Below are 16,955 nucleotides of genomic sequence, written 5' to 3'. Positions count from 1 at the left end.
AATCAGCTAGCATGTCGCCGTATCCATAACAGTAAGGTTTAACCTTTTCTCTGCCAAGGTGTTTTCCGAAGCTATGTGGGGGAGCTGGAGGCGTTCAAGTTCATCTACCTCTTTGGTCTCTGTGATTACACAGAAATTATATAGGGGCAGTGTCAATACATTCAGGGCAAAGAAACATTCAAAACGTACATCAACATGCCATTGCACCCTGACCATATAATGAAAAACATCGCAATACTTTCATTTTTTAACAAATGTATACAATGTTTTGCTGCTTTTCTCAAATGGACAAATCAACAAGTTAATTACCTTCGGTAACGCCTTAGCTGGCAGAGACTATAGCCGCAGACCCCTTACATTAGAATTATCCCCAGGCGTCAGATTCAGAAATGTTTTGTGAGCAGTACCCCTGCGCAGCAGTAGGAGGCTTTGTTCGGCATTGTCCGCGACAAAAGTAACTTGTATGGTGCCTATATAGGTGCCACCCAAGCGCACTTCCATCATTTTCTTATCACAACTTTCCATGGCAGAAGCACGAGACCACAAAGAACATGGACCACTGGTGTGGAATAAATAGGGCCCCGAAAGAGGTCCAGCCTTGGCCCTAGAATTCTGTTCACACAGCGAGGAGGATGGGTGGGTTGGCAAGGAATCAGCAGCAAGATAGTCTCTATCAGATAAGGCGCTACCAAAAGTAACTAACTTGTTCATCCAATAGCAACTTTATCTTAGAGTAGATACCCAAGCAATACTACCATGGCTTCAAAAGAGAACTTAAAATCCATCTCCTCAATACATACTGGAGTACATGATCCTTTCAGAACCTGATATCTTGTGACACCTATTTCAGGTCATCTCTCTGCTAATCTGCCGGCCTTTACTTTTCCTTGTGTTCTCCTTATTGTTTACACCTGCCTTGCTCTCCATGGTCTCACTTGTATTTTATTCTCTAACTATAGCTTCTGTAATTTTTGTGTGTTCTGTTAACACTGGCTCTTGTTAGATTTAATTACGAGAGTTCCTCTCTTATTTTGTTTTCTAACTGTATGTAATCCTTTGATCCAATTTTTGTTGCCTTTCTTCTGATTCGATGTAGGATATTCTCATTTCCTCGATTGTATTTTGCATGCATCTTTTGTTCCATTGATATTTGCCTTTAACTTGCTCCTGTAAAGGGCTCTGATACCTCAGGGTCTAGCCAGCGCTATATAAAACCTTTAAAATAAATAAATAAATACCTCACGAAGGTGGAGCTGCGAAACAATTTCACATTAAAAAGTCCAGCAGGACCGAACGGGCAAAGTACCCATCCCTATGGACCTGACCGACCAGACAGTTGTGCTTGGTAAAGGTGTACGGAGATGCCCATGTTGTTGCCTGGCAAATGTCCAGGACCAGAACTCCGCGTGCTAGCGCAGTGATTGCAGCCTTGGCTCTGGTGAAATGAGCATGCAAACCCTCAGGTGGTTGCTTCTTGGACAGTGATAAGCAGATTTTAATGCAGAGCACAATCTATTGGGAGATGGTCCTCTTCTGATTAGCCTTCCTCTTCTTGCAGCCAACATGCCACACGAACAGTTGGTCGTCCACTGGGAAATCTGTTGGCCGGTAAAGGTAGAACGACAACACTATTTTTGAGTCCAGTAGATGGAGTCGCTTCTCTTCCTAAGAGGGAGGGCAGTGGGGCATAAAAGGTAGGCATAGTAATGGACTGCCATACATGAAAGGGAGCTCCAGTGTGAAGAACCAGCTTGTCTGGGAAGATAGTTACATATAAAGGCTTAGATTCAAGGCCTGGAGCCCACTGACCCTCCGGGCAAATGTTATTGTCACTAGGAAGGCCGTCTTGTTGGTAAGGACCCTGAGAGAACAGTTATAAAGCGTCTCAAAGGAAGGGCACATAAGAAATATAAGCAAGAGATTGAGGTCACACTGAGGCATGATAAAGGGTTAAGGTAGAGACATATGCTGGAGACCTTTTAAAAACCTATTTGCAACAGGGAATTTGAAGTGGGATGGCTGGCAACCATAGGAAGGCTGAGATGGCAGAAAGATAGCCTTTCAAAGTGCCCAATGCAGTGCCCTGCTGGGCAAGAGAAAGAATAAGCAGAGACCTGAGAAAGGGGAGCAGAAAGAGGGCAAACTTGCTTTTCTGCACACCATTCAACAAACTTGACCCAGAGGCAGGCATATGTCATCTTGGTGGAGGGACGCCTGGCTGCCAAGATAACATTGCAGACTTCAGGCAGAAAGTCTAAAGCTGTCAACTATCACCACTCAATCTCCAAACATGAAGGCGGAGTGTTGAAAGATTTGGGTGGAGAACACCTCCCTTCAGCTGCAACAGACGATCCTCCCGAAGGGGCAGATCGATCGGAGGACAGATGGCCATTCTGAACAGCTCGGGATACCAAACTCTCCAAGACCAGTCCGGAGCCCCAAGAATGATCTATGCCCGGTCGTCCCTGATCTTCTTCAGAATTGTGAGCATAAGTGGTATGGGAGGAAAGGCGTACAGGAGGCCTGAGCTACGTTCAAGATGAAAATAGTCTCAGTGAGAGCCACCTTAGAAACTCCAGCGCACAGAATTGCTGATGTTGTGTGTTCTTGGCAATGGTAAACCGATAAAACCAAAGCTCTCCCCACTGCTGAAAGAGACCCTGCACCACCTCCGGATGGAGATACCATTTGTGATCCGCTAGGCTTCTTTGGCTGAGTTAATTTGCTCTGGCATTCAGAGAGCCCGCCAAGTGTTGAACCACAGAGGATTTACCCTGACGTGCAATTAATCAATCATTTATAAAGCATGACAAATCACCTGTGAGTATTGCAAAGCGATGGAGATGCTGGGTGCTGCGTGGAGGTTCGCTCATTCAAACAACCAGGTCTTGATTTCTTTCCCAAATTGCTGGAGCGATGGGGTAGTTTTGAAGAGCAGGGGAAAGTTGTTCCAAGCCTTGGCCGCCAGGTGCGAGAACGAGCTTTCTCCGCCATTGGTTTTCTGGTCTGGGGGGGTCTCTGCTTATAATAGGGAAGCAGATCGTGGGTGTCTGGTTAGGTGGTGGAAGGTTAGGGGTTGTTGGTGTGTGCTAGCCCGTCGTCGTACAGGGCTTTGTATGCATGAGTCAGCATCTTGAACTGGCATCTATTCTGGATCTGGAACCATTGTAGTTTCTTAAGGTGAGGTGTGATGTGGGTTCTTCTGGGAAGGTCGAGGATAATAATAATAATAGGCATTTATTAAGCGCACAGTTACCCCAACGGGGTGTCCTGGCGCCATAGCAGACAGAGAGCGAGGCAGAAGCAGAAGCAGTGACTAGTCCTGGCGGCTAAATAGCCGGTTTTGAGAGACTTGCGAAACTCGAGTTCTGACTGAATCAGGCACAAGTGAAGGGGTAGTTTGTTCCAACGTTAAGTGACACCCACCTTGAATGATTTACCTCCTGATCTGGCTTTTTGGAACCTGGGGGTGGCAAGCAAGCGTTGAGTGTTGGACCGAGGGATCTGGACTGACAATATGGACAAAGTCTCCTCCTGAGATAGGCCGGCCCTAGACCTTCGCCTGTCCGAAAAGCTAGTGTCAGAGCCTTACATTCAATTCGCTTGGCGATAGGTAGCCAGTGCAGTTGTCGTAGATAGGGGGAGATGTGTTGTCTGAGCGGAACGCCGCAGACTAGACGGGCCGCAGCGTTTTGTACCGTCTGAAGTCTGCGGAGCAAGCCTAAGGAGAGACCCAGGTATAATTCGTTCGCGTAGTCCTGATGTGAAGTTATCAGAGCATGTCCCACAGTTTTTCGAGTAGAGTTGGGCAGGTAGTTAATGAATTGTTTTTCCGAATTGTTAAACGGGTTTAGAAATGGTTTGCACATCCTTGTTTGAATGGGCGTGTTTTGGGCATCCATTCCAAAAAGCGGTTCGTACCTTGATATATCAACGGTTATAAACTAATTCTGGTTTCAAACAATGGACCAGCTACCTACACCCAAGCTGGCATGGAAATTGATTTGCAAAGGGGAAGGTGTCCGCTTTGAATCTGATCCCCTTAGTGAACTGGTGTGCAAGTGGTTCAATGGCCTGCTTAAAAAATAAATCCGTTTTGAAGAAGCAATCACTGTGATGGTGGTCTGCTGTCCACTGCAGGCCAACATTCCTGTGGTTGTAGTCAATTACTAGGGGTCACAAATGGTGACCACCCAATGAATATTATTAAGGCTGGTTGGTGTGCAACCCCCTTTAATTCCGTATCTTGTAAACTGACCAGAAAGTACATAGGGCGGTTCGCAAAATCAAATTGCATGTCCAAAAAGTCCGTGTAAAATTTCAGCAAATGTAATCTTTGTATATCATGCCCAAAGGCAATTAAGGAAAATTAACCACATGTATAAGGAATACTTTTTCTTGGACTTGACTCATATTGGAAAAATAATCTTTATTTGGATAAATGAAAGGTGTCCCTACAATTAGCATTCTTAATATTAATGAGTTAAGCATCACTAGGGTAGTGATGCTAGAACCTATGCTAAACTCATAATAGAATTAGACTTCTATTTAAGTCTTCATGGTGTTCACACTTACCAAGTATAAGTCCCATCGCAAATGTCTTGAAATGGACTGGGTCATAAATCCACACATATACCTGAAATCATTTAAAAACATTTAAAAGTCAATCAACAACATTGGAGCAAAAAAGTTCAAAAATTTACCATCAAGCCCAACTTAAGTTAAAGTAAACAATGAAGTAACATTTAAGTGAATTATCTTTTCTACCACAACTGATACAAAATGTCACCCACCAAAGTTAAACAATCGTTGTTAGAGTCAATAGGACTATGCTATAAAAAGCTGAGCAATTTGGTTAGCCATTTTTTATGCCAAACTTTAAGAATGTGCATCAAAATGCATGTGCATGAATGGGCGGCAAAATTTCAATGGGTTTTCTACTTGAGAAAACCACATTTCAAGATGGCTGATTATGCACACAAATTTTTCTTACAGCACGCATGCTTTATGATGTGTGCGCACGTAATGCGTGTGCTAGTGATGTGATGCATGGGAGGGATTTTCAAATTATCATTCTAACACAGAAGATAGTAATGTTAGAGAAGTAAATAAACGTGACAATAGTGAAAAACAAGTGCACACACGAAAAGCAGAACAAGCATTGGCATAGCCAATAGGTCTCGCCTTTGGGAACTTATAAGTATTTAGTTATGCAGCACAATATCCATGGTGCAACAACATTAACTGTTGCATGGCTAAACACTTGTACGGTCCTAATGGTGAGACCTATTGGCTATGCCACTGCTTGTTTTCTGTAGTTTTAGATAGCGCAAACTCAGCCCTAATGTATTGAAGCGCTTTACATTAGCATCAATTATATTACACAAGGGCATATTCATTGTTGGTAGGAAGGGGACATGAAGTGATTTGCCCAGAATCACAGTATGTTGAGCGGGCGCTGAGACTCGAACCTGCTTCTCCAGCTAAAAATTCAGCAGCTCTGGTCGTTATGCCACATCCTCTCCCCTCATGGGAGGAATAGCACTTATACTGACAAAATTACACTTCGAAGCACCGAGAGGCAGCAGGTGTTGAAGGAAGGAACATGACAGACGGAAGAGCAAGGAATGGACTGGAGAGGTTAGAAGTGGAGGGAGGAAAACATGGGAAAGGGAAGAAGGGAACAGGAGAAAGAAGAGGGAGAAGAAAGAAGGAAGGAACTGTTGATGGGGAAAGGGGTATGTGAGAGTGAAAATGGGAGAATGCGAGACAAAAAGAGAGACCAGGACATGCATAAAGGGGATTGGGAGGCACAGGAGAGAGGAAAGGAGGGTATGTTAGAGCCAAGGAGGGAGGACAGAAGGCATGAGGGATCAAGAAAGACTAGGGAGGAACAGAAGATAGAGCAATGGACGAAAGATGCAAGATTAAATAGGACAGGCAAGGAGGGAACAGAACGGAAAGAGAGAACAGTGGCGGAACAGAGGATCTGCGAAGGCACGAGCGAAAAGCAAAAAAAAATAACAGACACACAGCGTTTCCCTTGAGGGAGCGAGCAGGGGCACCATTCTGTTTGCAAGATAATTACAAATCGATGTCGCCAAAGCTCGCTCCCGCAAGGGAAATGCCAAACGTGCACGTGTTGCAATAGAATGCAATGCAAAGCGTGCACTTTTTGGCCAAAAAAGCTGATCGATTCCAAGAGGTCCACTCCTATGCAGCGCATGGGCGCTGCGTAGGCGAGACCTAAAAAGGAGTCCGAAAAGGTGTGCAACAAGTGAACAGTGAGGAAGAGATGGGTTCGTCTGGGAAGTGGAATGCTTAAGATTGTGGATTCTTGGAAAGTATTTTAGTGAATGCGACTTCTGCCCTTGCACACTGATTGTGCAATACAGTGTATTTTTTCTCAAGACAACAGTGAGCAGCCCCTTTGTGTCTTGAAAACCAATTAAGCTTAATCTCACTCCAAGGTGGTGTGCAAAGAACTAGACCTCGAGACCCCAACTGCATTTCCTGAAATAAAGATAAAATTCCAGCCCTCTGCATTACTGGACCTCCGACCTTTCCATGCTCGAACACAATGAGCACAAGGTTGACATTTCGTACACAAGTATTTTCGAATTCCAAGGTGGAGACATGGAGCCTTAGCGACGTTTCTGGTTATTTACCGCCATAATAAATGTTTCCCGACCAAATTCTTAAAGATAGAGTAAATCTGGACGTCCATCCTTCCAGAGTAGAAGCAGAAGTATGATCGAATGGATACTGATTAGAACTGACTGGATCTTCCCCCGGGCCATGTCTCCCAACCAGTCTCCTTGTGCTCTCAGGCTAACTCTGCACTGCATAAAAATACAGAAACAAACCACCCTGCACTTTATGCAGATAAATGACATTTTAAAATAGCTAGAAAGTAAAGTCCTTCAACCTTCTAACTGATTTACTTAAAGTACAAAAAAATAATTTGTAAGTGTTTAATTGCCTTTCATTTGGTATGGAAGCGAGAAATGGCATATCAAGTTGTGCATTGTGTGTTTCTGCTTCAAATGCAACAAACCATGGGATAGTGAAGGAGTTTGTGGCCCCTACAGTATGTAGTCAGGCCCCAGTGGAGTCACAGGAGCTCTGTGACTCCCTAGCATACTTCTTACACAATAAAATCTCTAAAATTTACGAGAATTTCCCCTCGCCTGACCCTCCCCGCGAGGGACCGCAAAACCCGTTAGAAAGGACGGTTGAAACTGCAGCATGTTCCTTATGCAGCTTTTCACTAATTACAAACGAGGAGGTCCTGAAAGGCTTAATGACAGCTAAGTTTGGATCTCCGAGGGATATCTGTCCCCCCAGGATTATGACGCTGCTGGCTACCAGCTGTGTCCAATCAATCACAGACATCTTTAACCTGTCAATCCTCACGGGCGCGATCCCTCCAATATGGAAGGAAGCCTATGTGCGCCCGATTTTAAAAAAAAACCTCGGCGGATCCAGCCTCTCTTGGAAACTATAGACCTATCTCCCTCCTGCCTCTTTTCAGCAAGATCCTGATAGGGATTATTAACCAGCAGCTAAGTTCTTATCTCGAGGTAAACCAGCTTTTGGACCCTTCGCAGTCAGGTTTTAGACCTGGGTTCAGTACAGAGATGGCGTCTCTCGAGGTAACAGATTCGCTAAGACGTAGTGTTGATGCAGGAGGGTCAGCAATCTTAGTTCTATTGGATCTCTCCGCAGCCTTTGATACCATCTCGCACTTTAGGCTGGCGGAGAGATTCATGGAGGCAGGGATCAACGGAATGGCACTCAAGTGGCTTATTTATTTTTTTTTTTTTTCAAAGGCAGAGGCAGAACAAAATACAAGGATGGAACAAGGTACAATAGTAATAAAACAATGACACTCAATGACAAAATTCAAAACAAAACATATAACTCAAATACTGTCTCTTTAAGGGTGTGAACATGGTTAAATTAAATCCAATTGTCAATAGGAAGCCATAACTTCCTAGCAAATGACTTTTTTCTTCGTCCTTTCAGTTTATAAACTGCATTGTCCATTCGATAAGTGTCTAACAATTTACCTAGCCATTGTTCAAATGATGGTGGGTCAGCATCTAACCATCTTGAGGTTATACAAAAGCGGTAAATGGACATTCCAATGAAAAGAAAATGCTCTTGATCAACAGATAAACTCTCGGATGGAAAGTATACACCAAAGATAGTGACAGAAGGGCATAGTTTGATGTTAACATTGAGCAAATTAGTCAGAAATTTTTCTATCTTATTTTTATATACAGTGAGTTTGGGACAACTAAAGAACATATGACATGAGTCAGCTGCTAAAATTCCACACCGACTACAATTGATGCCTTTCGTAGCTTTCCATTTAGCAAGTTTAGCAGGTGTGTAATACAGATCCAAAGAGGCCATATAGTGTTGGCTTTTAAGAGAGCTGTTAATTAATACTGTATTACTAATCTCAAATGCCCTTGCCAGATCAATCCCTTCTATAGACAATTTCCTCTCCCACTTCTGGGCTTGTTGATCGAGGTCATCGTACAACCTATTAATCATCAACTGATAGATGGTGCCAATACGGGCATCCTTCCTACCACTCTCCAAGACATCATTAGACTCCATTACATCACTATGAAGAAGGTTTTTTCTTTCCAGGAAACTACGGATTTGTAGATACTTAAAAAAATCGTTTCTAGAAAGACCAAATGTGTTTTGGAGTTCAGAGAAGGACATTAAGGTCCCATCTAAGTACAGTTGCCCAATTAAATGAATCGATCCCAAACGAAATCCAGGAGTAGGGATACTTTGAGGAATCCCTGATGTTGAAATGTTACAACATATAGGTGTATAGAAATTATATTTAGGGATAATCCGCAAAGCTTTATTCATCTGTTTCCAAGCCAAAAAAGCAGAAAGAAAGATCTTAAATTTTGTTTTTTTATAATAGCTCGGCTCCATAAATATCAGTAGTAATTGACGCACATGATCACCCATAAGCATTTCAAAAATAGAAGGTGCCTTACAGATTTCGTTGGCATGGTCATGAAATAATAGAACTTTAATAGTTTTAAGAGTAATGGCCCAATAGTATAACCTGAAATTCGGAAATCCTAACCCAGCACGCCCTTGCGAGAGTGTACACCACTTAAGAGATCTTCTTGATCGACGATACCCCCATAAAAATCTAGACAGCATCCTATCTATTTTATTAAAAAGAGACATAGAAAAAAATAAAGGAATAGTACGAAAAAAATAAAGAAATTTTGGGAAGATTAGCATCTTAATGACATTGGTCCGTCCGAATAGAGATAAATGTAAGTTGTTTATCCTTTCTAAAGTCCTATTAGTAGATAAAAGTAAAGGGTCCAAATTTAATCCAACGATGTCGTCTATTTTGGGAGATAAAGTTACACCGAGGTATGTAGCAGTAGAATTAATTGGAAGATCGGTGGGTGTACCTGTTTTAGAGTGTATAATTTGGGTTTTTGAAACATTCAGTTTATAGCCAGAGAATTTGCCAAATTCGCTAGCAACTTCGATTATTTTGGGTAAAGCAATAGAAGAATCAGAGGTTACGATGGCCACGTCGTCGGCGTATGCTAAGACTTTGTGGTCTACTTCATGGAGTCGGACAGGAGGAATGCCAGGTTCTGCAATTAATCTGTTCAAATAAGGTTCTAAGTAGAGTGCGAATAAAAGTGGAGAACAGGGGCACCCTTGTCTGGTCCCCCTAGTGATAGAAAATGGTCTGGAAGTGTCAGTGCCTAGTCTTATTACTCCTTTTGCATTAAAATAGAGTGACTGTACAGCTTTAATAAATTGTAATGGGAAACCCTTCCATTCTAGCACCGACCAAAGGAACCCCCAGTCTACTCTATCAAACGCTTTTTCGGCATCGAGTAAAATCACTCCGACTGGGGATTCCTTTGCTTGGGCCCAATCCAACAGTGCAATAACGCGTTTAACATGATCTGTGGTATCCCTGTGTTTGATAAACCCGTGTTGAATATGAGAGACCAGACCGGCCATGACATCATTTAGTCTATTGGCAAGAATTTTTGAATATATCTTACTGTCTGCCGTGATGAGGGAAATGGGACGATATGAACCAAGTTCCTTTGGATCCTTATTCTTTTTTACAAAAACAACTATAATGGCAGTCGACCAAGAATCAGGAGGGTGATCTTGAAATGCTACATTAAAAATGTTTAGTAATTCTGCCTTCAACAGATGTCTAAACGTCCGATAAAATTCGAGAGGGATCTGATCGGACCCCATGGCTTTGCCGGCAGCTAAACTCAGAATAGCCTCTTCGATCTCTTCCCAGCTTATTGGCCTGGCAAAGAGATCGATATCATCTGTACACAGTGACAGTTGATTAGAGTTTTGGAGATAGTTTATAGGATTGAGAGTCTTATCGACTTCATTATTATCATCGTTATACAGCGTCTTATAAAAACCATGAAATGCGTCTAGTATTCCTGCCTTATTTCCTTGAAGGACCCCATTAATGTTTTTGATACATTGTATTTCATTAAAAGAAGATTTTTCGCGTAGACGCTGCGCTAAGATTTTCCCCGTACGTTCGCTAAGTTCATAACGTTCTGTTTTATATTGTTTAAATTTTGCGGCTACTTCTTCAGCAATGTGTGTTCGGAGTCCTGAGCGTTCAATAGTTAGTCGAATTTGTGCATCCTCTATACTAACATTGTTTTTACAGGCGGTGGATAATTCGAGCTCCGCCAGTCTAACCTTATTTAGCCTGTCCTTGAAATCTTTTTGATTTTTTTGCCTTCTGTAGTTAGCAAAGCTAATAGTCTCCCCCCGTACAACGGATTTAAAAGAGTCCCAGACTACCTGTGGAGAGGCAGAATCATTATTTATAGAAAAATATTCTTTGATGATTGTGACCATGAACTGGAGATACTCTTCGTCTAGTAATAAACTCCTCTGGAATGACCAAGATCTGTTTAGACTTTGACAATCGGTAGGGAATTGGATCTCAGCAATGATGGGATTATGATCTGAGATGACCTGTGGTAATATTTCAATACGGATTTGCTCCAGAAAAACTGAAGATACAAAAAAATAATCTAGACGGACAAATTTTCGATGGGGGGTAGAAAAAAAAGTATAACCAGGGTCATTATAGTAAAGCTTATTCCAAACATCGGTTAGCCCGTTACATAATACCAGATCTCTAAGTGCTTTATAAGCTTGAATCTTACGACCCATATATCTCTTTCCTAGTTTGATATTCCAATCGGCTGGTATATGGATATTAAGGTCCCCACACACTATTATCGGTTGTGTCCAAGTGGATAACTCTGTGTTAATAAGGTTGAATAACTCAGCGTCATCCAAATTTGGGCCATACAAACAACATAGAGTAACTCTACAACTCCCAATTTTTAGTTCCGCAAGCCCCCATCTCCCCCATTTATCAGAAGATGTTTTTACGCACTTGCCTACTCCCTTTCGCATACAGATAGCAACGCCTCTCTTGATACCCATTTGTTTAGATGTAGTCAAAACTTCTAATCCCAGATTATTCAGGAGAGAGCGTTTGTCCCATGAAATATGAGTTTCCTGAACACATAGCAAGTCAATATTCAGAGTTTGAAGCATAGTACGAAACATAGCAATCTTCTTTAAATCATTAAGACCATTAATATTAATAGTGCATATTTTCAGCCTTTTATACATTTCAAAAACAATATAGAATAACAATTATTGGCCATCATCACAAACATTTGCACCTCCATATTATGCATTATAAACATTATAACCATCCCTGTCTTGAGCACCTCAGCCTTAGTAACCATCCCTGTATTGAACACCTCTGCCTTACACCCCCACCACCCCCCGCTGCCCATACCCACCCCCACCCCGACCCCCGAGACCCCTCCCCCCACCCTCCCCACTATAGGAGGCACAGGAACTATTAGCTCCTGAAACATATGGATGCCGTGTCCCTGGCTCCTAGCATCTTTACCAAAAAAAGAAGAAAAATGAAAAGAAAAGAAATAAGAGAGGAGGAAAATTCAGAATTCAAACAAAATTCAGACAGATAATAAAAGGAGTATAAGGAGATTTAGGAACGAAAAAAGCATAGAAGTCCTGCATTAAGATAATAATTATTACTCAGTGTAATTCCTGAGCTTAAATTCTGAAATTTTCATATAACACGTATGAATTGGTCAAAAACGTTCAAAGGGAGTCTAAATACTCCTTAGCTTTAATTGTAGAAATGAAAAATTTTGTTTGGCCTTTGTATATAGTTTTAAGTTTTGCAGGGCCTTGAAGAAATACTGCTACTTCCTTCTTCTGAAAGTCAGGAATTAGTTGCTTCAGATGCCAGCGTTGAGCCACAGTGGCTTGGCAATAGTCTGGTCGCACGAAAAACTGAACGCCAAGACCATCCGCTTTCTTGTCTGGTCTTGCATTAACAAAGATGGCTTCACGAGCAAGAAAGTTATTGAATGATACCAAGATGGCCCTAGGATAACTTTCTTGGCCTTGTCGCGGTTTCCTTGCGGTAAAAGGGAATCTATGAGCTCGTTGTATCTCCCGAGCCCAGTCCCAATCAGTGATTTCTGGGAAAGCATCACTTAGTAGATTAATAATGAACCGCCTCGGGTCGCCTCCTTCTTCATTTTCAGGGATTCCCAAGAAACGCAAGTTACTTCTGCGGGCCTGGTTTTCCAAACTAGCTAACTTGTCAGATAAATCATTTTTTTGCATTTTGAAGTCTCCCACTTCTTGCCTTTGAGCCATACATTCCTCTTCCAGCACGGATATCCTGGCCTCTGCTTCAGTGACCCTATCCGCAGTCTCTGAGCATAATTTAATTGCACGGCGTACTGCATTTTTAACTTTGGCACATGTCATTTGCGTGCGTTGATTCTCAGCCTTACTTTCTGCCCTGTGAGTCATCATAGTATCAAATATCGTTTTCAGTGTGATCTCTGCAGTATTATCTGGTGGTAGAGTTGGGTCAGGTGAGCCATTATGATTAGGCCCAGGAGTTTCATCAGCAGCAGCAGAAACAGTAGCTACTAAATTAGGAGATAGAGAATTCACATTGTTTGATGGCCTAAGAGTAGTCTCTTTGCTCGCTGCACGAAAGGATCTTTTCTTCTTCAGCCTCTTTTTAATGATGGTAGCTGCGTTTACATTATCAGGGCTGAAACTACTCTCTCCGGCGGAAGATAAGGTCTCACAGCTAAGGTCTGCCCAATCTTTATTTACGCCTGTCGCCTCATCAGATGAGAGATCGGAGAGAGAATAAAAGTTTTCAGGAAGTTCCTGGTTATATTGCTGCGTAATAGTTTCTTTCTCAGAGCGCAGATCGCTAGGTAAATCGTTTGATACCAAAGATAATGATGGAAGCGAGCAAGACCGATTGGAAATGGCTCCAGCAGGGACTGCAGTTCCCATAATGCCCTTCCTCAGAGAGTCAATCGGTATCGGTATCGGTGTCGGAGCCATTATCAAAGTTGAAGGAATATTAGTATTATACTGAATACCGCCGCTAGTAGATGATTGACTAGAAAACTGTGTAGCAGTTAAATCAGTGCTTTGATTGTCCATGCCATTATCTATAGTTTTCTTTTTAGCGGCGTGCTTCTCAAACAGGTCAGGTAGTGTTTGTGATACATTAGATTTAGTAGCAGCCCCCTTGTTGGAGCTCTTACCCGGTTTTGTAACAGTTTTGCCAGGAATCAGTGGCGCTGCCTCTGCCATCGCGACCTCCACGCTCACTTGTCCCACGTCCTTCGGCTTGGACCCAATGTCGTTTTTCTTACTGCTACGTGTTGCAATGGAGGAGGGAAGCGGCGTCCTCTTCTTCTTTCGTGAGCCCCCTCTGCCAGGAAAAACGCTCCTCTGTGCCCAGCAGAGACAAAGTGTAGCGCGCCACAGCGGAGACCGCCGTCGGAGCTCAGAGAAGTTTAGTATCATTCGTGAACACCGCTTGCCACGAGGATAATTTGTTGCGAATGATAGTTTGTAGCAGTTTATCAGAGCTATATACAGATATAGCGTAATACACTTGTCTTCCACCAATTTTCGCCGGTTTAAAATGCACTAGCTCCGAGGCTTAGTCTAAGATCAGACGAACCCAGAAGAAATCGGCATTAGCCACCAGAAAAGCAGCCGACGCCTCTCTACAACTGTGAGGCTCCGAATCAGGTCCCGAAGGTAGTAGGCGGAAGTGGAAAACGCCTTTCAGTCTCCGCACAACTCGCGGCTCCGTATCTGCCTCTGAGCAGCCCAGCCCAGGGCAGCCTCTGCTAACAGCGGTAACGGCTCCGACCAGCCGGCCACAATCGTATTGCTCTGCAGGTAAGCGGTTAAGATGCCCCCGCTTTTAGAAAAATCAACAGAAGTCGCATAGAATCTCGAAGTCGACTCTTGTAATAATTAGACAGAAGAATTAACTGAATATCCTCCTCCCTTCACATCGAAACGCCAGGAGCGAGGGAGCTAGCTGCCTACACAGCCTTCCCCACGGCAGCCATCTTGCCTCTCAAGTGGCTTAACAACTTCCTCTCAGAGAGATTCCAAACGGTGGTATTGGGCCCCTATTCATCAAAAAATCACCTAAACAGAGGAGTGCCACAGGGCTCCTGTCTGAGCCCGACACTTTTTAATTTATACATGGCCCCACTGGCTAGGATTGAGGAGCAATTAGGCTTTGGTATTGTCTCTTATGCAGACAATACACAGTTGATCTTTAATATCGGATCGAATCCCGCTCTAGACCAAACTCGTTTTGCCAATGGGATGCTTACCATTGCGAACTGGATGACTGCAAATTATCTCCAGTTGAACCCGGATAAGACCGAACTGATGTTATTAGGCAAAGCAACAGACGTCTGGTCAGATGATTGGTGGCCACAAGAGTTAGGGACTGCACCATCACCCAAAGAGACAGTGAAAAGTCTGGGACTAAAGTTGGATCAAGCTTTAAATATGAAAGCCCAATATCGGCAATCACAAGCTCATGTTATTATGCCCTCCGACTAGTGAGGAAAATACTACCTTACATCCCGCTCCATCATCGGAAAAACCTAGTCCAGGCAATGGTCACCTCACGACTGGACTATGGGAATGCCCTACTGGCGGAAGTCGGGGAGACGCTTTTGGCTAAGCTACAGGTGGTGCAGAACACTGCCGCCAGAATGATCCTCAATCAACCGGCAGGTTCTCCCTCAGCGCCACTGTTAAGGAAACTTCATTGGCTATCAGTAAAAAAGAGGTCATTCTTTAAGATCTGCTGCCTGACCTTCAAAGCAGTCAATGAGATTGGCCCAGTGTACCTACGGAACAAGATACAGAAATATACCCCTAGTAGGTATCTGAGATCAACAACTCAGCATTTGCTACAGTCCCCGCATATTCGACTGGTCAGGACGGGAGGGAAAGCCTTCTTGTACCTGGCACCCAAGTACTGGAACCAACTTTCGCTGGGACTGCGCACTATGACGAGCTACAACGGTTTTAGGAAACAGTTGAAAGCTTATTTATTTTAAACTTAGAGTACCCTTGTTTCTTCATCTTTAGGGAGGTTGTCTTGGCTGGATAGCGCCGCGATGCCCCAGGGTGAGGTGAGTAATTTATAAACTATTAAACTAAACTATTAAACTAAACCAATCTCTTAAAAACTAATTTTAAATAAGTGTTCAGTAGTCTCAAGTCTTGGAAGCATCACATTCGCATTCTATCAAAGAAAAATGCATGCACTACCTAAAAATCATGACAACACACATGAAAAGCCATTATACTCGTCAACCTTAAGAAAATTGTGTACTTATGATGCAGATATATTTTGCAAGACAAACTAAGCAAAATATCTTCCTTTTTAGGTCTCGTATGGGGTGGCAGCGCATGCGCTGCTTGCCTTGAGAGATTTATTGTTAACAAGGACTTTCAGAAGAAGGCTTTAAGCCCCGCCCCTCATTTCCATTGGCTGGCGTCACCGTTTATGCTAAACGGTGGCCTGCCATTGGAAACAAGGGTTTTCTGTAGACACCCTTTCGCCTCCGGGCCGGACTCGGTGGCCTGCTTTGCGTCTGTCGCAAAGAACTTTCTTATCTTTATGGGGCCATGTGTTTCTAACATATGGCCCCATAAAGACAAGAGATCCCCATGCTCCGGCTGCAGTGCGGTCCTCTTTCACTTTCGGAACAGCGCTTTTTAGGTTTCGCCTGGCGATCCGCTGCGCAGCAGCGTTCGCGCAGGGGAAATCTTTTGACATTAGTATGTGGTGGCTGTCCCGCCTCTGTCTTCCATTGGCTAGCTCCATAAATGGAGGCTAGCCATTGGGAGAGAGAGGCGTCCGTCATTGTGCGAGGCGATTCGTGGGCGTTCCGTCTAATTTTTCTCATCCCGCCCCTTTGTGACGTCATTCCGGCGGTGGGCGGATGTTATTTTTTTTGGGGGGACGCCATGTTTTGATCATTTGCCGCCGGAAGATGTCCAGGTGAGTGCTGTTTTATTTTTCTTGCCTTCTTGTGCCCGTTCCCGCCCCCCCTCCCGAAGTCCGTTTGCCCGTTCCCGCCCCCCCTCCCGCTGTCCGTTTGCCCGTTCCCGCCCCCCCCTCCCGCTGTCCGTTTGCCCGTTCCCGCCCCCCCTCCCGCTGTCCGTTTGCCCATTCCCGCCCCCCCTCCCGCTGTCCGTGTGCCGCCCGCGCTATGCTGCAACCTCCCACGCCACTGCCCCCCGGCCACCGTCCCTGCGAACAACGGAGACATGTTTCCGACGGTATGATTTAAGCTGCCGGAAACCCGATCTCAAAGTGTCGGTAGGAGCATAAGTTTCTAAAGACAACACCGGATTCCGCTTGTTCTTCCTCCCGGTCCCTTCGTCTCACTCTTTCACGTTCTTTCTCCTCAATGTTTGCTAATGTCACGGGTGTTCGCCCCACCCCATGTTTGTCTCTT

The 16,955-nt window shown here is 43.9% G+C and overlaps 1 protein-coding gene across 1 annotated transcript in view; it reads right to left on the bottom strand.

The window, feature by feature from the left end:
• The window catches only part of SEC62 (SEC62 preprotein translocation factor), a 135,985-nt gene that overhangs the window by 16,649 nt on the left and 102,381 nt on the right, over window positions 1-16,955 (bottom strand). Inside the window, exon 6 of the mRNA XM_078666083.1 lies at window positions 4,576-4,636. Within this exon, the coding sequence (XP_078522209.1) occupies window positions 4,576-4,636 (61 nt within the window). The remainder of the gene's footprint in view (window positions 1-4,575; window positions 4,637-16,955) is intronic.

Source organism: Lissotriton helveticus, chromosome 11, assembly GCF_964261635.1.
Source record: "Lissotriton helveticus chromosome 11, aLisHel1.1, whole genome shotgun sequence".
Classification (NCBI taxonomy): Eukaryota; Metazoa; Chordata; class Amphibia; order Caudata; family Salamandridae; genus Lissotriton; species Lissotriton helveticus.
This window is presented reverse-complemented; position numbering and strand designations above follow the sequence as displayed.